The sequence below is a fragment of the Rattus rattus genome, chromosome 9 (assembly GCF_011064425.1).
Source record: "Rattus rattus isolate New Zealand chromosome 9, Rrattus_CSIRO_v1, whole genome shotgun sequence".
NCBI lineage: Eukaryota > Metazoa > Chordata > Mammalia > Rodentia > Muridae > Rattus > Rattus rattus.
The window spans coordinates 50,772,112-50,791,839 of NC_046162.1; the positions used below are offsets into that span (position 1 = coordinate 50,772,112).

Below are 19,728 nucleotides of genomic sequence, written 5' to 3' on the forward strand. Positions count from 1 at the left end.
GCCCCTTTTATGTGACACATACCCCATTGTCCTTCTCCTGCACTGACTTGCCTTTCCACAGTCTCTGCCTCCTTCCCATCATAGGCCTCCCTATCTCTCGGCAAGGACAGCACCATTCAGTGTTGAGAGGATCTCTCCTGTTTTATGTATTGATTTTGATTTCTTGAGACAGGGTTTCTCTGAGTAGCCTTGGTTATGCTCCAACTCCCTCTTGAGACCAGGCTAGCATTGAGCTCAAAGATCTGCCTACTTTGTCCTCCCACAGTCTGGGACTAAAGCTGTGTTTCACCACCACTTGGATTGAATTTAAAATTTTCATTTAAAGGGTATTTTATATGCGATAGATATGGCACATGTGTTTAATCCCCATCCTCTGGACACCTATGGGGTGTGTATCTTCAGTTGGAGGCCTGCCTGGTCTACCGAGTGAGTTCTAGGACAACGAGAGCTAAACACAGAAACACTGAATGGAAAAAGTAAAAGAATAATAAGAATTATTTAAATTACAATTTTTCATTCATGCACACCCTCACTAGCTCTCTCCCTCTTCATCTTTTTGTTTTAAGATTTATTTATTATTTATATATAACTACGCTGTTAACTGTCTTCAGTCACACCAGAAGAGGGCATCAGATCCCATTTCACATAGTTGTGATCCACCACCTGCTTGCCACGATGTCAACTCAGGACCTGTGGAAGAGCACTGAGTGCTCTTAACCACTGAGCCATCTCTCCAGCCCTCTCCCTCTCCCTCTTTTGCTCTCTCTCTTCCTATCTCTCCATCCCTGTCTCTGTCTCTGTTCCTCTCTCTCTCTCTCTCTCTCTCTCTCTCTCTCTCTCTCTCCCTCTCTCTCTCTGTCTGTGTGTGGGGGGGTGTGTCTGCGTCTGTGTGTGTTTGCAGTCAAGTGCATGGCCTTGACTTCTTCATTTCACTAGAAGGGTCCCAGAGATCGAATTCAGTTTTTTTTTCTCCCCACCACCCCTCGAATTCAGTTTTTAAAAGTAGATGGGCAGGCACATGCCTTTAATCAGTATATAGAGGGGACAGAGGCAGGGGGATCTCTATGAATTGGAGGATTAACTGGGCAATGTAGTCAGTTTCAGAAAATCCAGAGCTATTTAGAGATACCCTGTCTCTAAAAGCAAAATAAAACAAAATTTAGATTATCAGGATTGTATTTCAGCACATTTCCCCACTGAATCCCATGGCTGTCCTTAAAAGGTCTGGTTTGGTTGGTTTAAGGTTTATTTATGTCATTTTAATTTGTATGAGTATTTATTGCCCTGATGTGTATCATATGTATACCTGATGCCCTCAGAGTTCAGATGATGGTGTGACCTAAAAGTAGACTTTCTGATGATTGTGGGCCATCTTCTATGTAGATGCTGGACACAGAATCCAGGTCCAAGGACAGCTGCTCCTAACCCCTGAGTCACCTCCCCAGACAATTTCCCCTCCTGATACCCAAAGGGTTTCTGTAGGTAGTGTTGGCTGTCCTGGAACCCCCTCCATAGACCATGCTAGCCCCCAGAGATCCACCTCTTTGTATGTCCTGAGTGCTGGGGAGTTAAAGGTTTGTGCTAACACCACTGGGCTTTTTAAATTTAACCCTGGCTTTCCCAGATCCAACATATGGTATCATAGTAGTTTTGAACTCACAGAGCTGTGCCTGCTTAGTGATGGGATTAAAGGTGTGTCGCCATGCCCTGCTCTAAACGCTATTTAAGCACAGAACAAGAGAGGAAGTTCCAGAGCATTCTGCTCCATCCAACTCACCAAGTTAGTTATTCAAACTCTGCTAACCTCCCAATTCCTCGATCCTCAAACTCAAGCAGGGCCACCTCCTCTCTCTTCCCTTCCCTGAGCTCTAGCTAGGCTCTAAGCCCTGATCCAGCCCAATTCCAGTGTGTTAACTCTGCCCTTATCTAAGCTCATAGGCCCTCTTGTCAGGATGCAGGAATCCTGGGTCCTGGGCGCACTCACTCTGATCTTTGGCCTGCTTTCCAGTCTGCAAGGAGTAAGCGGCAATGAGGTAAGCAAAACTCTTTGACTTTGGAGGACTCCATGAGGCAGAGACTTTACTTGGAGCCCAGTCTCAGCCTTACCATGTCAGGAATTCCCTTAACCACTGGCAATCGGTAACTTTTTTTCTGTTCTCTCCTGGGAAAAAGGAGGGAGGGACCTCTGAGGGAGGCCCTTCGGAAATGTGGGCCTGTTGTCATAGCAGGACTGTGTTGTTACCTGAGTATTTTTCCCAAGTAGAGCCCTGAATAGAATGTTTGACCCCCGTTTTAGTCTTGATATGTCTTATTAAAGTCTGAGTCAGATTGAGGCACCTGACTTGCTTGTCTGGGTGAGGAGACTTTCCTTCCCTGTTGCCTTAAGGCTCGTGACCTTGGGGTGTAGTTCATTGCCTCTATTAGGCACATATGTGATTGTGTAGGAGGGAAGTGGAGGCTACTGGAATGATCTTTACCGAAGCCAAAGCTGCCTTCCTAGTCTTCATTGGTTGGCACAGGGTCTGCTTCTAGCTGCCCTAGAAACTGTGGAGTTCTCAGATGGGGGCATACTCCACCACACATGGCGATGGTTTGAGGTGAAGTAGCCAGAGAGAACAAGGCTTTGATACCTGGAGGTAGAGAGTCTGATTAAGACTTTATGCAGCAATGCTATGGTCAGCACGGAATGCTGTATGGAGACCTTGGGTGCCTCAAATTACTGAAGAATACAGGGCAGGGGTTTCCCACGGGGACCTGAGGATGGATAGGACATGAGTGTGTATAGTGAACTCCCAGAGTTGTCTCTACTGATGACAGTGACTGGTGGGTGTATGGGAAGTGAGGGGCTTAGGTTGTTCCTGGGGGAGGGGAGCTGTGGAGCTAAGGATCCACTAAAGGTGGCTTCCTAGGGAAAGCTCCAATGATGTGTGTGGAATCCAAGGGTAGTGGTGCATATCTTTAATACGGAGGTCTTTGGCAGAGATCTGTAGGTCTCCATATTGCAGGCTAGCCAGGGTAACACGGTGACCACCTTGCCTGTCTCAATAAAAAAGGGTGAAGGAGCCTCCTTGGTTCTTCAAGCCTTTAATCCTAGCTGGTGAGGGAGCAGAGATAGGCTCCTGTTGTTGCCCTGGACATGGTAGTTGGAGGAACTGAGATTCTGAGACCCACTGTCTGGAACAGTGTCTGAGCAGAGAGTAGCCCCAGTTCTTTCTGAGGCAGATATTCCTTTACGGTGTTAGGCCTCGCCTTGGCTGTGTATCTTGAAGTCCTGCCTTCATTTGAGTTCTGTACTGATGGACATCAAATCCTGGTTTACCCACATCTACCTGGTTCATTGCCCGGCTGGACAAGCATTCTAGCACCCAAGACCCAACTCCCAGGCTGTGACCTCTGACCTCTGTCTTTTTCCTTCCACAGACTGTACAGACCTGTGAAGACTTGTAAGTATGGGACGTTGTCAATGATGTCAGTGAGGCAGTGGGGACTGGTGTGTGCTCAGATTCTGCCCTGGATATGGGGACAGATATGTAATTCATATCACTTTTAATTAAACCACAGCCCCGGTCACCTTGCCAAAGCTTGAGATCTGCTGGTCTGTAACTCCTGCTAATTCCCAACCTTCCATAGTTGGGAGGGAGGAGACAAAAATGATCCGTGTGGCACTCCTGCCTCCCTTGTAAGATCCTCAGCAGATCACTCTGCCTGAGGAAAAAGGGCCCCTTACTGCCATGGAGAACTCTGACCTCAGGTCTCAGGTCCACACACCAATTCCTGCCGGTGAACCCAGGACAGATCTGTCCCCCACACCCGCTGAGGGAGGCTTGCACTTGAGGTCCTAGGTGTCTAGGGAAGCAGGGACCCTTTGGTTTGAGGCACTGATTTCATCGGTATCTCCACATTCCTGTTTGTCCTGACTAGACACTGCCCCAAAGGATTCATATGCTGTGAAAATGAATGCTGTCAGGAAAGCAAGATCTGGGATCCTGATACTGAACGCTTCACGTAAGCCCAGGGCTTCATTCCCTGAGGGCTGGCTCCACTAGAATCTGGGTGGGTTGGGGAATGGAGGAGGTCCAGCAAGGGCACATGGCTTAGGCACTTATGACAATATCATCTCCCACCTCCCTAGCATCCCACTGATCGTCTTTTGTGTCATCGCCTTCGCCCTCCTGTGCATCTGTGGCCTTGTGATGTGCAAGTGCAAAGGACGACACCATGACCTCAAACCAGGAGATGATCAGACTCCTCCACATCCACCCTCCAAAGCTCCTCTAGAGAGCATTTGGGTCACCGTCCGTGGATCCCCTACCAACCATTCGTAAGTTGGGTCTTTCTGTCCCAATAACTAATGTGTTTCATAGCCGGCTGCCCAACCTGCTTAAATAATGGTTTGGAGCCTGGGGGACTATAGACTGGGAACGGCTCTTCCTACCATATTTGTCCTTTTTTTGTACCAAGATATTAAGAAAAACAAATGTGCCTCTTCTCCGGCAGGTTGTTCTGAATTCAACTGGGACTGAAACACGTCCTCCCTACAGCCTCAGGCCTGAAGGCCTTACTGGCCAGATGAGAGGGCCTCGCTATGCAACCCTTTGACCCACCTAACACACAAACCTCTTGGAGGCAGCCAAAGACCATGGAAGGACTGCATATCCCATCCTGTCTATTGTACTTTGATTGCATTGATTGTACTTTTATACCGCTGTCCCTTTTTGTCATGAGAGCTAAACTAGATCTGTAATCTCTGTCACACAATAAAGGCTGTTGATTTTTTTAAGAATTGGCGGAGTCTGTAGTGGATATAAAAAAGTCATTGGTCATGGTCTTCCCATCTAGACTGGAGGGCTCACTCTGCCATTCTAGAGAAGGGAGTCTGTGCCTGGAAGACATTGAAGACTGAACTGGTCAGACTCTCTGAGACTTCTTCAAACCATACCTGTGCTGAGAGGATCTCACTGCACCTCTATAGCAGTGCAAAAACCACAGGTGCCAAGGTTCTGTCTGGCTGCTAAGTGCTGATGGGGACCAGTTCAGAGGCTAAGGAGACATTTCAGCTTCTTCCAATGGTGACTGACTGCCCTGAGCACCTGCTGGGAGGATGGAGAATCCAAGATGTGAAGGGAAGCTTAGACCTCGTGTTTCCTGGGATCTTGGGGGCACAAAAGAAATGAACTGGAAAGACAATACAATTCTACTCTATCCCTGTGACATGATTTCCTAGGAGACCAGGACTTGATTAATCATGGGACTACTAGGGAGCTACAAGCCAGGAAACAGCCTTCTTAGAGAAGGTAAGGTGGGGAAAAAGCCTAGAGAAGCATGCATGAATAGAAATGTGTGGAGTATGGCCTAGGGAACACTTCCTTCCACATTTCTCCCCTTGAATCCCCTGGATGGAGAGGGGAGGCTGACCCCAGCTTGCTCCTCCTCCTGAGCCTGAGTTCCAGCCATTACAGCTAAACACCACTCAAGGTTAATTCCTAAAGGGAAGAAGTTTTGAAGTGAGGCTGAGGTACTGAGGACAACTGGGAGCTTGGAGTGTCCAGAGGGTTTGGGAGGGAGTAAAGACAGTTCCTGTTGCCAGTGCCTTGGCACCTTACTGTGGTTTTTACTATGTGTGCTGCAGAGGGCTGAAGGTCAATGTTTCTCTTCAGACAGACTACACTACCTAAACTCACTTCTTAGGTGTGCAGGCAGGGCGTGGGTGGCTGTCCTGTAGAACTCTGTAGAACAGGCTAGCTAAAAATCAGGATCCTCAACAATACTCATCCCTGGGCCACCACAGAAGATGGCAGAACAGGGAATCCAGGGACATTTGGGCTCTGAGGGAAAGCAATAGATGCTGACAAAATGTTACTGTGCAGGGAAACGAAGTCATGATGGAGGGAGGGTGGGCAGACAGGGGTTTGTGTTGATGTGGGAGGTTTTCTAAAGTAAAGTCGCAGAGCTGGGCTTTTCCTGGAAGGAGGGGACACCTCAGTCTGCTTGACTTTTCCCAGATATTGAAGATGGTCTAGGGCTTTCCATTCAGTGCGTGGCCTACAGAGAGTGGCTCTCCTGAAGTTCAGTGGCTGGAATATTATGTTTAAAATGTGCATTCATGTGGGTTTTGGGAGGGTCTCAGGTCCCCTAGAACTGGTGTTCCAGATGGTTATGACCTGCCACGTGGGGGTTGGGAATTGAACCTAAATCCTGAGGAGCAGCAGGTATTATTAACCCCTGAGTCATCTCTCTTATCCCAAGTGATCTATTCCCACTCAGTCACTACTGTTGGTGAGAGCGAAGGGATGTCAGGTTTACAGAGGTGACCTTGCGCTGTCCGATCCACCAATATTTATGAAGCCACTACTCTACCATTCCCATCCTGGGTATGAGGATGAGATCGGGTGCAGTGTTCACGTCTAAGGATAGGACTGCAAAGAGGCCAGATGCAGACACACATCTTCTGGGACTCTGGACTGCATGGGGTATGAAATGATGGTCCACATCCACTGGCCTGTGGGAGCTTCTTCTGTGAGGCACACCCACACTGAACCCACATCCCTAAGGATGAAGGATCTGTCCTGCCACCCTGCACTGTGTCTGTCTTATGGGGAGAAAAGACAAATTTTATAAAATAAACTTACTTGTTACATTTTTATAAATGTGTATATGTGTGTGTGTGTGTTTCAGCATGTGTATTAAGATCTACAAGAACCATGTGCTATGGTATACTTTCAAGTTGAAGCAGGAGGGTTACCCATCTGAGTCTAGCCTGAGTTGCTGTGAGTTAAAGTTATGGTGGGGAATTAGACTAAGAGGTTAGCTCAGTAGTAGAGAACTTGCCTCGCCTCGGCCTCCCTAGTGCTGAGATTAAGGCTCTGCACCACCACTGTCCACTTCAAGATTTTATTTTTCATCTACATTAGTGTTTTGCGTGCATGTGTGTCTGTGCATTGTGGGTGCTGGGAGTTGATCATGGGATTTATGCAAGAGTGGTCAGTGTTCCAGAGGCTAAACCATCTCACTACCCAAACTAGCAGGCCTCATGTCTCTCTTCCCCCCTTGACAGTCATCATGCACCCACCTGTCTGTCCTCTTTCTTGCAAGGGGCCTCAGCCTCTCGGTGAAGTCCAGGATCCCTGTGCACACCTGTGCACTGTCCGATGCTGCCACCTGGTGGCCATACTCTGACAGCCTGAGTCCTTCCATGAATAATATCACCTGGCCTGCTCATCCCATTAAGGGCTACCAACTTTTTGGTCACAGTGGTCAAATCCTTAGCCTCGATTTTTCTTTCTTCAGAAAGGAACTGTAAAAGTGTCCACTCCACCGACAAAGTTGCAAAATAGAGGGGACATCAATATCCCAGCACTGTGGGGAACGCTGTGCCAAAGTGTTTGCTCCCCAGCTTAGGGTCTTTTCCTCACGTCAGTACAAAGCACAAAGGAATGGCACCTTTTATGTGACACACACCACATTTTCCTTCTTGTGCCCTGGCCTGCCTTTCCCACAGTCTCTGCCTCCCGCCCTGTGCCTGCCTCCCTTGTATCTGGGCAAAGACAGCACCCTCCAATGTTGAGAGGATCTCTCCAATTTTATTAATTGATTTTGACTTTTTGAGACTTGGTTTCCCTGAATAGCCTTGGTTGTCCTAGAACTCACTCTATAGACCAGGCTGGCATTGAGCTCAAAGATCTACCTCCTTCTGCCTCACAAATTCTGGGATTAAAGTTGTGTATCACCACTTGGCTTGAATTTTAAATTTTTATTTTAATTATTTTAAAAATGTATTTATTTCTTTTATGGGAGTGCACTGTCGCTGTCTTCAGACAAACCAGAAGTGAGCATAGGATCCCCTTACAGATGGTTGTGAGCCACCGTGTGTTTGCTGAGAATTGAACTGAGGACTTCTGGAAGAGCAGTCAGTGCTCTTGACGGCTGATCCATTGCTCCAGCCCTTAAATATTTATTTTAAATGGTATTTTATATCAGATGGTGGAGGCATACATGCTTAATCCCAGTACTATGGGTTCAAAGGGACAAAGATCTCTTTTTGTTGAAGATCTCTCTCTCTTTTTTTTTTTTTTTTTTTTGTTCTTTTTTTTCGAGCTGGGGACCCGAACCCAGGGCCTTGGCGCTTCCTAGGCAAGCGCTCTACCACTGAGCTAAATCCCCAACCCCTTGTTCCCCTTGTTGAAGATCTCTTAAGCCAGGGCTATACCGAGAAACCCTGTCTTGAAAAACTAAAACAATAATAAAAAATATTTTAATTACATTTATTCATTTTCTCTCTCTCTCTCTCTCTCTCTCTCTCTCTCTCTCTCTCTCTCTGTGTGTGTATGTGTGTGTGTGTGTATGTGCATGTGTGTGTGCGTGTGTGTGTGTGTGTGTGTGTGTGTGTGTGTGTGTGTGTGTGTGTGTGTGTTTGCAGGCCAGTGCATGGCATTGGCTTTCTCCTTCCACTGGGTGGGTCTCAGAGATCAAATTTAGGTTTTCAAAGCTGGGTGTGGGGGCACATGCCTTTAATCATTGTATTCAGGAGTCAGAGGCAGGTGGATCTCTGTGAGTGGAAGGATAGCCTGGTCTATGTCGTGAGTTTCAGCATAGACTACACTATGTAGAGAGACCCTGTCTCAAAAGACAAAATCAGAAAAGGAAACAAAACAAAATTCAGGTTTCCCGGTTTGGTGGTATACACCAAATCACCTGGCTGGCCTTACAAGTTTGTTTTGGATTGGTTTTGTATAAGGTTATATATTTAATGTGTATGAGTATTTATTGCATAGAAGTATGGACACCTTATGTCTGCTTGATGCCCTCAGAGTTCAGAAGAGGGTATCATCTAGAACTAGAGTGTCAGATGATTATGCAACATCTAGTATGTAGATGCTGGGAACCAAATACAGGTCCAAGGACAGGTGCTCTTAACCTCTGAGTCATTCCCCCAACCCCTACCCCCAAACCCACGGACTGTTTCCCCTCCCCAGACCTATAGTGTTTCTGTGTGTAGTCTTGGCTGTTTTGGAACTTGCTCTGAGACCAGGCTAGCCTCAGAGATCTACCTGTTTTTATGTCCTGAGTGCTGGGAGTTAAAGGATTGTGCTAACACCACCTGGCTTTTTTTTTTTTTTTTTTAATTTATCCCAGGCTGCTCCCTATCTCGTTGATTATATCATACTACTTTTGAAATCATAGAGCTGTGTCTTCTCCGTCATGGGATTAAAGGTTGTGTCACCACGCCCTGCTCTAACCACTGTTTAATCACAGTCCAAAAGACCGACTTCCAGAGTGTTCTGCCACATCCAACTGGCTGGTAAACCAATCTCTTCTAACCTTCCCATTCCTACTTCCTCAACTCAAGCAAGGCCAGCTTCTCTACTTCTCTTCCCTGAGCTCTGGCTAGACTCTGAGCCCTTGTCCAGCCCAACGACCGTGTGTTAACTCCGCCCCTATCCTGAGGCTGGGCCCCATAGGTGGAGAGAAGTTGGTAAGATCTTGCCCTGTTCCTGGGTCCTTTCACACTTAAGCTCATTGGCCCTGTTACCAGGATGCAGGAAGCCTGGGTCCTGGGCACACTCACCGTGATCTTTGGCCTGCTTTTCAGTCTGCAAGGAGTAAGCTCCAACAAGGTAAGAAAGACTTCTGCGTCTTTGGAGGACTCTGTGGGGAAGCGGCTTGCCTTGGAGCCCAGTCCGTGCATTAATTTGTCAGGGATTTCCTTAACCACAGGCATTGGTAACTTCCTTTCAGTTCTGTTTGGGGAAAGTGGAGGTAGGGACCTCAAACGGAGGCCTTGGGAAAACCTGGGCCTCTAGTCTTGGCAGGGCTGTGTTGTTAACTGGGAACTGGCACCAACCACAGCCCTGAATAGGATCTTTGACCCCCGTTTTAGTCTTGGCATGTCTTATTAAGCTCTGAGTCAGGCTGAGGATCCTGAGGTCTTGCTTGTCTGGATTAGGTGTCTCTGCCTCCCTGTCCCTGCATGGCTAGTGACCTTGGGGTGTAGTTTATTGGTTCTCTCCAGGACTTATCTGTTTGTGTACCAGGGAAGTGGAGGTTCTCTCACTACTCTGATTAGTTTGAATTTGATCTCAGAGTCTACTTGGCTGCCTAGGCTGGGTGACCTCCTGCTATGATCTTGGGGAGGCAGGATTGGAGCTCTCTTTATCTTCAAACTCTTTAAGTGTCCTAGTTTAGAAGGTTTTCCTGAGAAGGGGTCAGAAGAAGCCTTTTAAACATAAAATCTTTTGGTTTGTTTTGGGTTTTGAGACATGGTTCCTCTAGCTCTGGCTATCCTAGAACTGTGTAATCCAGACTGGCCTCAACTCAGCCTCTGCCTCCTGAGTACTGGGATTAAATTTACAATCTTGGCTGAGAATCTGCTGGGTGAAGTGGGGGAGGGTAAGTGAATTCCCAAGTCTGCTCCCCAGAACAGTGCCCACTGACTGTTTGGAACCTGTAATTCTCTATCCAGGGCCATGCATGAGTGAACCCAGGTTCAAGACGCTTCCCATCTGGGACTACTACATCCTTTTTTGACCCCTCTCTGCAGATCCAAGTACAAGTGTTGTCAATGCACCCAACCAGATCTGATAAATCCATGTTTAGTAAAATTCAGGCTCCCAACCATCCTGATCTGACCACATGGTTAAGGTGGGACAGGGAATAATCCTGATCCAATTTATTAAACCTGTCAATTTTTTTTTGACACAGGGTGTAAACTATAGATTGTACTAACCTTGAATTCACCAGTGATCTGCCTTGGTATCTCAGCATTGGAATTAAAGGTGTGGGGTGTGTCCACCATGCCTGCCTTAACTGCTGTTTAAATGTAGTTAGCAGAGGAGCCCAGTGGTGTTAGCAGCACACACCTTTATTCCCTGCACTGGGGACGCAGAGGCAGGTGGATCTGACTCCTAGGCCAGCCTGGTCTACAGAGCCTGTTCCAGGACAGCCAGGGGTGCACAGAGAAACCTTGTCTTTACCAAGACAAGAGACTGATATTTGGAAGAGTGGAGAGAGAGAGGGAGAAGGTATAGGTGGGTGTGACTGAGTTCCTGGGCCCTTGTGTCTTCAGCTTACTGTACCCATCCTAAGCAAAGAACAGAGGGATTGTGAGCATGGAGAGGAGATGATCCAGCTGTGACTGTCACAAGTCCTTGTGTCTTTTCCTTAGCAACAGAAAGGCTATTGTAACCATCTTTAACTAAAGCCAAGCTGCCTTCCTAGTCTTCACTGGTTGAGCCTGGGTCTACTTCTGGCTGCTCTAGAAGCTGGAAGTTCTCAGATTGGAGGCATGCACCACCACACATGGTGATGGTTTGAGGTGAAGTAGCCAGAGAGGGCAATGCCTTGATACCAGGAGGAAGAGAGTTCTAATTAAGAGCTTACACAGTACTGCTAATGACAGCATGGGATTCTGTATGGAGACCCCGAGCGTCTCAAAATACTGAAGGATACAGGGTTTCCCACGGGGACCTGAGGATGAATAGGACCTGAGTATGTTTACTGAACTCCCAGAGTTGTCTTTACCAATGACACTGGATCATGGGTGTAGGCGCAGCGGGGGGCTTAGGTTGCTTTCTGGGGGTCTGTGAATCTAAGGATCCACTAAAGAAGGCTTCCTAGGCCAATCTCCAGTTGTTTGTGTGGGAGGGAGCCAGAGGTAGTGGTGCCCATCTTTAATCCAAAAGTCTGGAGGCAGAGACAGGTAGATCTCCGAAATCCAGACTAGCCAGGGTAATCCAGTGAGACCCTTGCCTGTCTCAATACAAATTGTTGAAGGGGCTTGCTTGGTAAGTCAATCCTTTAAGTCCAGCAATTTGGGAGGCAGAGGTAGGCTTCGGTTGTTGACCCTGGACATGGTGGTTGGAGGGAGGGAGAATCTGAAACCCACTGTCTGGAACTATGTCTAGGTTTAGTGCTTTTTGAGTTCCTTCTCCCCATCTGGCCTCACATGGGCCATGTAGCCTTGAACTCCTGCCTTCTCTTGATTTCCTTGACAATGGACATGAACCCCTGGTTTACCCACACCTACCCAATTCATTGCACCGCTGGACAAGCATTCTAACACCCGAGACCCAACTCCCAGGCTTTGACCTCTGACCTCTGTGTTTTTCCTTCCACAGACTATATACAAATGCGAAGACATGTAAGTATGGGACTTAGTCAATGATTGTTAATAAAGGAAGGGGGGACAGATGTTTGCTCAGATTCTGCCCTGGATATGGGGACAGACACCTAATTCATATCACCCTTGCTGAAACCATAGCCGTTCTCACCTTGCCCAACCTCGGGATCTGCAGGTCTGTAACTCCTGCTAATGCCCAACCTTCCATAGGTGGGAGTGGGGAGACAAATGATCAGTGTCGCACTCCTGCCTCCCCTGTAAGATCCTCAGCAGATCCCTCTGCCTGAGGAAAAATGCAACAGTACTGCCATGGAGAACTCTGAACTCAGGTCTCAGGTCCACACCCCAATTCCTCCCAGTGAACCCTGGATGGATCTATACTGCACACCCACTAATGGTGGCTTGCACTTGAGGGCCTAGGTGTCTAGGGAAGCAGGGACCCTTTGCTTTGAGGCTCTTATTTCATCAGTATCTTATTTCATCATGCCTGTTTGTCCTAACTAGACAATGCCCCAAAGGATTCAGATGTTGTGACAATGAATGCTGCCTAGAAAGAAAGATCTGGAATACTGACAATGAACCCTTCAGGTAAGCTCAGGGTCACAACTTCTGGGCATCATAGACTGATGGCTGGATCTACCCGAAACAGGGCAGGTGTGGGGGACGGAGGAGGTAGAGCAAGGGGGCATAACTGAGGCACTTATGACAATACCATCCCCCACCTCCCTAGGATCCTGTTCATCATCTTATTGGTCATGCTGCCCCTCTTGTGCATCTGTGGCCTAGTGAGGCGCTTCTGTCCCAAGTGCAGAGAAAGACAGCCTGACGTGAGAACAGCAGATCATCAGACACCTCCAGATCGACCCTCCATTGCTCCCCTAGAGAGCATTTGGGTCACCTCCTTAGATCCCCCACCACCCTACAGTCAGGTGGGTCTTTCTGTCCCAATACCTAATGTGTTTCAGAGCTGGCTGTCCAACCTGCTGAAATAATGGTTTGGAGGCTGGGGGACTATGGACTGGGAAGCGCTTTGCCAATCATATTTTTCCTTTTTTACCCAAACTCTAAGCAAAGCAAATGTGCCTCTTCTCCTGCAGGTTGTTCAGAAGTCGACACCCACAGAACCACCTCCTCCCTACAGCCTCAGGCCTGAGGACTCTACTTGCCCAATGGGAGAGACTGGCCATGAAACCCTTTGTGCTGTCTCTCACACAAACCTCTTGGAGCAAACCCAAGACACTGGAATGCTGCCTGCCTAACCCATCATGCCTTTTGTTCTTTGATTTAATTTATTATTTTTATATTCAGTTGTCCCCTTCCCTTCTGTCATGAGAACTGAGCTGGATCCATAATCTCTGTCCCACACTACAGGCAAGAAATGGGGGAGCCTATAGTGGATATAGAAAGATCATTGCCAGTGGTCTGCCAATCTTGACTGGACAGCTCACTCTGCCATTCTACAGAAGCGAGTCAGTGCCTGGAAGACATTGAAGACTGAACTGGTCAGACTCTCTGAGACTTCTTCACACCATACCTGTGCTGAGAGGATCTCACTGCACCTCTATAGCAGTGCAAAAACCACAGGTGCTAAGTTCCTGTCTGCCTGCTAAGTGCTGATGGGGACAAGTTCAGAGGCTAAGGAGACACTTCAGCTTCTTCCAATGGTGACTGCCCTGAGCAGCTGCTGGGAGGATTGAGAATCCAAGATGTGAAGGAAAGCTTAGACCTCGTGTTTCCTAGGATCTTGGGAGCACTAAGGAAATGAACTGGAAAGACCCCACAATCCTACTCTATTCCTGTGACCTGCTTTCCTAGGAGACCAGAACTTGATTAATCATGGGACTCTTAAAGAGTTACAAGCCAGAAAACAGCCTTCTAGAAGAAAGTAAGGTGGGGAGAAAGTCTGGTGAACCATGCATGAATAGACGTGTGTGGAGTGAGGACTAGGGAACACTTCCTTCCCTTTCCTCTCCTGGAATCCCCAGCAGGTATTATTAACCACCGAGTCATCTCTCTTGTCCCCTGAGTGATCTATTCCCACTCAGTCACTACTGTTGGTAAGAGTAAAAGGATGTCAGGTTTTCAGAGCTGACCTTGCACTGTCAGTTCCACCAATATTTATGAAGCCACTGATCTACTATACCTGTTCTGGGTACCAGGATGAAATCGCGTGCAGGGCCACTGCCAAGGATACAACTGCAGAGAGGCCCACAGAGCAAAGCTCACAAGGATGCAGACTCCCATCTACTGCTGCAGTGGACATACATGGTGGGGTTGAAATGATGGTCCACATCCACTGACCTGTGGGAGCTTCTTCTGTGAGGCACACCCACACTGCACCCACATCCCTAAGGATGAAGGATCTGTCCTGCCACCCTACACTGTGTCTGTCTTATGGGGAGAAAAGATGAGTTTTGTAAAATAAACTTACAGGTTACATTTTTATAAAGGTGTGTATGTTTTTGAGCATGTGTATTAAGATCTACAAGAACCATGTGGTGTGGTATACTTTCAAGTTGAAGCAGGAGGATTACCCATCTGAGTCTAGCCTGAGTTGCTGTGAGTTAAAGTTATGGTGGGGAATTAGACTAAGAGGTTAGCTCAGTGGTAGAGAACTTGCCTCGCCTCGGCCTCCGTAGGGCTGAGATTAAGGCTCTGCACCACCACTGTCCACTGCAAGATTTTATTTTTCATCTACATTAGTGTTTTGCGTGCATGTGTGTCTGTGCATTGTGGGTGCTGGGAGTTGATCATGGGACTTATGCAAGAGTGGTCAGTATTCCAGAGGCTAAACCATCTCGCTACCCAAACTCGTTATTTTTTAAGCTTTATCATTGCATGCGGTTTTATTTCCTGCAATGAACAAGTCTTCCTTTGGTCACTTTGGTGGATGTGTTCACGGAATTTGTTTATAGGCAGATGTAGTTCATGAAGGGCTGGGGATACAGCTCAGTGGTAGAGTGTCTTAACACGTCCAAAGCTCTGGCTTCAAACACCAGCACTGGGAAAACCATACTATGTGAAATTGCACCAATGAATATTGGTATAATTTTCAACCCTGCCGTGAAGACAGGGAAGACTGACAGGTGGCACACGTGGCATGTATAGCATCCTCATGAATATGGGAGCAGTGTCTATGGAAAGGCCTGGATATCTGTAGACAACAGGAAATCATTGTTGCCCGTGTTCTCAGCATCTAAGACTCATGGGCTGTGGGTATAGAGTGGAGGAGACACTGAGCTGCAGCCTGGTTAGCCATGAGCTGGATGAGCTGTTTGCCAATGGCCGAGAAGTCGTCCTTTATGGAGATTGAGCCACTCAAACTTACGAATGAATGATGAAAGTCAGTGTGTGAATGAAGGAGAAAGTGTGTGTGTGTGTGTGTGTGTGTGTGTGTGTGTGAATGAGATCTACCTCTGAGTGTTTGCAGAAACTCAAGCCTGGTTGGTACCTAGGAGCAGTTCTCTGAGCTGGGAGTGGGGTCTCCTTAACAGGAGCCAGTAAGCTGCACCCCATCATGGCCTCTCCGTCAGCTCCTGCCTCCAGGTTCATACCCGGTTTGATTTCCTGTCCTGACCTCCTTTAGTGATAGACTATAAGGTGGAGAGGTAAATCAAATAAACTCTTTCATCCCATCTCATTATTGGTCATGGTGTTTCATCATAGTGACAGTACCCCTAACTAGGACAACCTCCTAACTTCCCCCCTCCCATTGTGAGCACCCTCTGCTGCTCTGGTCCAGGTGTGTCACCTCCAAACTGTCCGGTCTCCAAGACTTCCAGACCTCAACCTTCATGCCTCCCTAGTCACCTGGCTTACGTTGTTGTGACTACAACTGCCTCATGTCTAAAGTCTACCGCACTCTCCTCATTCTGCTCATCTGGGAAGAATCCAGAGTCTGGTTGAGTTGGCCTTTTGCCCAAGAACCAGCACACTTGTGTGAGCAGACTCACTTCCAAATCCAGCCCACATCTCTCCTGAGGCCCCCCACTCCTCCAACACATACCAGAGTCTCTCCAGGCAACTCATCCAGTCCTGCCTTCTCAGGCCTCTCAAAAACCAGCTTCAAGTTTGCCTAAGGAAAAACATAGAAGCCACCTTGCCGTGATGTTGCGTTCCCTTGGTCCCAGCAGTTAGGAGGCAGGGAGATGCAGTTCTGAGTTTGAGGTCAGCCTGGTCTACATAGTGAGTTCAAGGCCAGACAGGGCTATAAGTAGGGAAACCGACCCTGTCTCAAAAGAAAACAAAACAAAGGACACTCTCACCAAGGCCATCTAATTTCTGTCCCAGTCTGCACAGATAGCACACACAGATGTGCTGCCCTTTAACCCAGTGAGCCCTGGGTGGCCCCTCCCATTCCCAACTCCCTCCCAGGTCTCACTGCTGGGATTTCCCTGCCATTATAGAGGCTCTGTCTCCAACCTCTCTGAAAACCTCAGTCCCCTGTCCTGCTGACCAAACTCATCTCTCCATTTTTCTCCTCTTCTCTTCCCAGGACATCACCTCCATCCGGGTCATTTGACCTCACTTCTGCTGAAGCCAATGTGTGTTTCCTGATCTCACCTCTCATTAGCATCTGACCCACATGGCCAGTGATCCTGCTCCAACACTTTCCCCATTCCTGTCTGAGTCCACTCTGCCTAAGTTTCCCAAACAGCACTGGCTGCATCTTCTATTTCTTCTGTCACCTCTGAGTGACAGTGGACTTGAGGCTCTATCTTGGTACTAATGTGTGCTCAATCCCACAGTGCTTATCATACCTCCTGTGACTTTGTTACCCCTTCCCAGTGAGAAATCACTCCGAGGACTTAGAGATAATAAGAGATTATAAAGGAAAACTGTTAGGCCAGGTGACTAGTTCTGACTGATACACAAAAGGAAACCAGCCCTGAACAGAAATTGTTGGGTAATAGCCTGTGGTCATGAGGAATTGAGTCAGGCTATACAGGGTAATAGACCCTAGCCATAAATAATTCTTTGGACGCAGCCTGGCCCGTCTGCTCCAGCTGTGGAAACAATATCCTGGGGGGTGGGAAATAACCCTCCCTGTTCCCAGTCGAACCATAAAGAGCGATGCAAATTCCTGGTAGTACCTATGTGTATCACATATCCCCTCCCCCAGCCCCTGTAGATAGGGTTTTTCTCTCTGTGTAGCCCTGGCAGTACAGGAACTGGTTCTGTTGACCTGGCTGGCCTCAAAATCTAGAAATCACCTGCCTCTGCTTCCTGGGTGTTGGGATTAAAGGTTTGGGCACCATGACTGCCTTTCTGTCCTGGTTCCTCCCACTTCTTAATGTATTGAACCTTCATCCCAAAGAAGGCTGGAGCCCCTGCCTGTTGACATGTAGTTTTTCTAGCTCTCTGCCTCTTTTTCCTCACTGAACTCGCCATCGGCTTATAGTTTCAGACCTTATCGTTTCAGAGACTAAACTTGTCTTGTTTGACACACCCATTCTTTGTCCTTATGGTTTCTTTTTTTAAAAAAAGATTTGTTTATTATATACAATGTAGCTGTTTTCAGATACACCAAAGAAAGCAACAGATCTCATTATGGTTGGTTGTGAGCCACCATGTGGTTGCTGGGAATTGAACTCAGGACCTCTGGAAGAGCAGTCAGTGCTCTTAACCACTGAGCCATCTCTCCAGCCCGACCCTATGGTTCCTAAAGAGCCTGGCTAGTGTACAGCCCATTCTTGTGTCAAATTCTACTTCTCTTTCCTTGGAAGTTGAGTACATCTTTTAACATCAGCTCCACAGACTGCTTTGTTGAATCTGGGATCTTTATCTCTGGCCAAGACTCCCTGTGGAACTCTAGACATAAAGTCACCACACAGCACTGCCCCCTTGCAAACTGTGCAGGACCTCAAGGCCAAAAGTGAGCTCTGGCTCCTTCTTGACCTTCCTTGCTCAGTGCATCCTTCTGATGGCCCCTCACAGATGAAGAAACCATCAAAAGTCTAGCTGTTCAGGTTAAAAACAAAGAAAACCAGAGGTGTCTTCTAGTTTCTCTTTCCTCCTCCTCTTACCCTTCTTACATGGACCCAAAGCAGACCCACATCTACCTCTCCCTGTCTCAGAGTCACAGTCCACAGCAGGCCGCTCCAGGCTCTGCTAAGGACTGTCCCCAGCCTGTGCTTAGGGCTCTAGAGACTTCTGCCTCTGGTGTACTCTCCATCCTGCCCCTGCACTTCATGCTATGCAGTACACTAAGGGTGACTTCCCCTTTTAAATATTTGAGACAGGATCTCAACACTGGTAGCCCACACAGACTGGACTAGAACTCACTGTATAGCCCAGGAGGGCACTGAACTCGTAGAGACCCTCCACCTCAGCTTCCTGAGTGTTGGGATTACAAGCATGGCCCACCAAACCTGGCTATCCACTCCCCATACCCTTATACACCCTGCTGGGTATTGAACCTCTGGCCTCAATGGTGCTAAGCAAGCATGACTTAGCTGATTCCTAGCCCAGGGCCATCCTTCTGTAGCATAGCTACAGTGCCTACTCCTCTGGTGAGTCCCACCCTCCACTTGGCACAGAGGACACTCCTCTGTCTGTAGCAAGAAGGACTTAAGAGGAGGACGCTCCCTTCCAGCCTCAGTCATGCTCCTTTCTCGACTTAGGTGTCCCTGGTCATAGCCCGCCTCAGGGGACTTGAGGTTTGGATGAAACTTGAACTCACTCCTTGTCTCCACTGGACCTACACAGATGGCTTTTCTCCATCCTCAGGCTCCAGTGCTCCCTCTCTGAGAGACATCTGTGATACTGCAGAGAAAGGAGTCCCAGCCCTGCCTGACATTGCCTTGCTTTGAGTCCTCCTTGTGTGTTTATGAACAGTGTCTGCTCTCTCCACCCACCCCCTCTGTCCCCAGGCAGACCAGAGCCATTACTAGGCAGACACAGTCCTTGGTGGGTATCAACCTTGGAGATTGACCTATTGTGGAGGACAGCAGTCATGGGCAGCTGAAAATGAAAGCCAGAAGCTTCTTGTGGGGGAAATGGCTCTGGAGACACCTGGTACCATCTGTAACCTTGGTCCCCAGGGGAGAGGAGGTGATTGATGGAAGCAACATGGAAATAAAAGGAGGGTGGTGCGACCTTGTTCTTTATTAGAATCAGATGTGTGGATCAGAACAAGAAGGGTCGCAGTCTCCCTGCAGCAGGGGAGACTCAGTGCAGAGACACAAGGGGCTCGAGGTTTTTACAGGGCAGAAAAGAAAGGGGATTTTGGGGTAGCCAATTTTCATCTGCAAATCTGTGTCCATCTACAGTCTCTGGGTTGTAAAATGGTAGAGTAGGTCTTGATGTACTTCTCAGGATCCCCTCCCCCACTTCAGTGCCTCAGCTCTGATCTTATGTTGATATTCTTGTCCAGCAGGAGTTTGTATCCTTCATGCTGAGTCAGGGGTTTCTAGCTAGCCTGGGGCTCCTTTAGGTCATTCACCTTTCACTGCATGTACACATGCACTTTCTCTTTCTCCTCCTTCCTTCCTCCTTCCTTTCTTCATTCAGTTCTCAGTGAGCCCCTCCATACATACCAGGCACTTTGGGGAGCCGTGGTGGTTGGACGGTAGGAGGTACCTCAAGCAGACACCATTCCTGTCTAGTGAAAG

General features: G+C 48.0%; 2 protein-coding genes across 2 annotated transcripts; both read left to right on the forward strand.

Moving 5' to 3' along the window:
- Positions 1 to 1,871: 1,871 nt before the first annotated feature.
- Positions 1,872 to 4,601, forward strand: LOC116910314 (transmembrane protein 92-like). The gene is made up of 5 exons (XM_032914178.1): positions 1,872 to 2,033; positions 3,421 to 3,443; positions 3,922 to 4,005; positions 4,133 to 4,295; positions 4,498 to 4,601. The coding sequence occupies exons 1-5, from the start codon at positions 1,953 to 1,955 to the stop codon at positions 4,597 to 4,599; spliced, it is 453 nt and encodes a 150-aa protein (XP_032770069.1). The 5' UTR covers positions 1,872 to 1,952; the 3' UTR covers positions 4,600 to 4,601.
- Positions 4,602 to 9,287: 4,686 nt separating this feature from the next.
- On the forward strand, positions 9,288 to 13,107 carry LOC116910316 (transmembrane protein 92-like). The gene is made up of 3 exons (XM_032914179.1): positions 9,288 to 9,614; positions 12,585 to 12,703; positions 12,846 to 13,107. Exons 1-3 carry the CDS (start codon positions 9,534 to 9,536, stop codon positions 13,105 to 13,107), a joined length of 462 nt encoding a protein of 153 aa, XP_032770070.1. The 5' UTR covers positions 9,288 to 9,533.
- The last annotated feature ends 6,621 nt before the right edge of the window (positions 13,108 to 19,728 follow it).

Excerpts from the sequence above, each read along its gene's own strand:
- LOC116910314 (XM_032914178.1), top strand. The coding sequence starts at position 1,953 with ATGCAGGAATCCTGGGTCCTGGGCGCACTCACTCTGATCTTTGGCCTG. Across the intron at positions 3,444-3,921 it reads GTACAGACCTGTGAAGACTT|ACACTGCCCCAAAGGATTCA; the intron begins GTAAGTATGGGA and ends TGTCCTGACTAG. Across the intron at positions 4,006-4,132 it reads CCTGATACTGAACGCTTCAC|CATCCCACTGATCGTCTTTT; the intron begins GTAAGCCCAGGG and ends CCACCTCCCTAG.
- LOC116910316 (XM_032914179.1), top strand. The coding sequence starts at position 9,534 with ATGCAGGAAGCCTGGGTCCTGGGCACACTCACCGTGATCTTTGGCCTG. Across the intron at positions 9,615-12,584 it reads AAGGAGTAAGCTCCAACAAG|TATCTTATTTCATCATGCCT; the intron begins GTAAGAAAGACT and ends TTATTTCATCAG. Across the intron at positions 12,704-12,845 it reads ACTGACAATGAACCCTTCAG|GATCCTGTTCATCATCTTAT; the intron begins GTAAGCTCAGGG and ends CCACCTCCCTAG.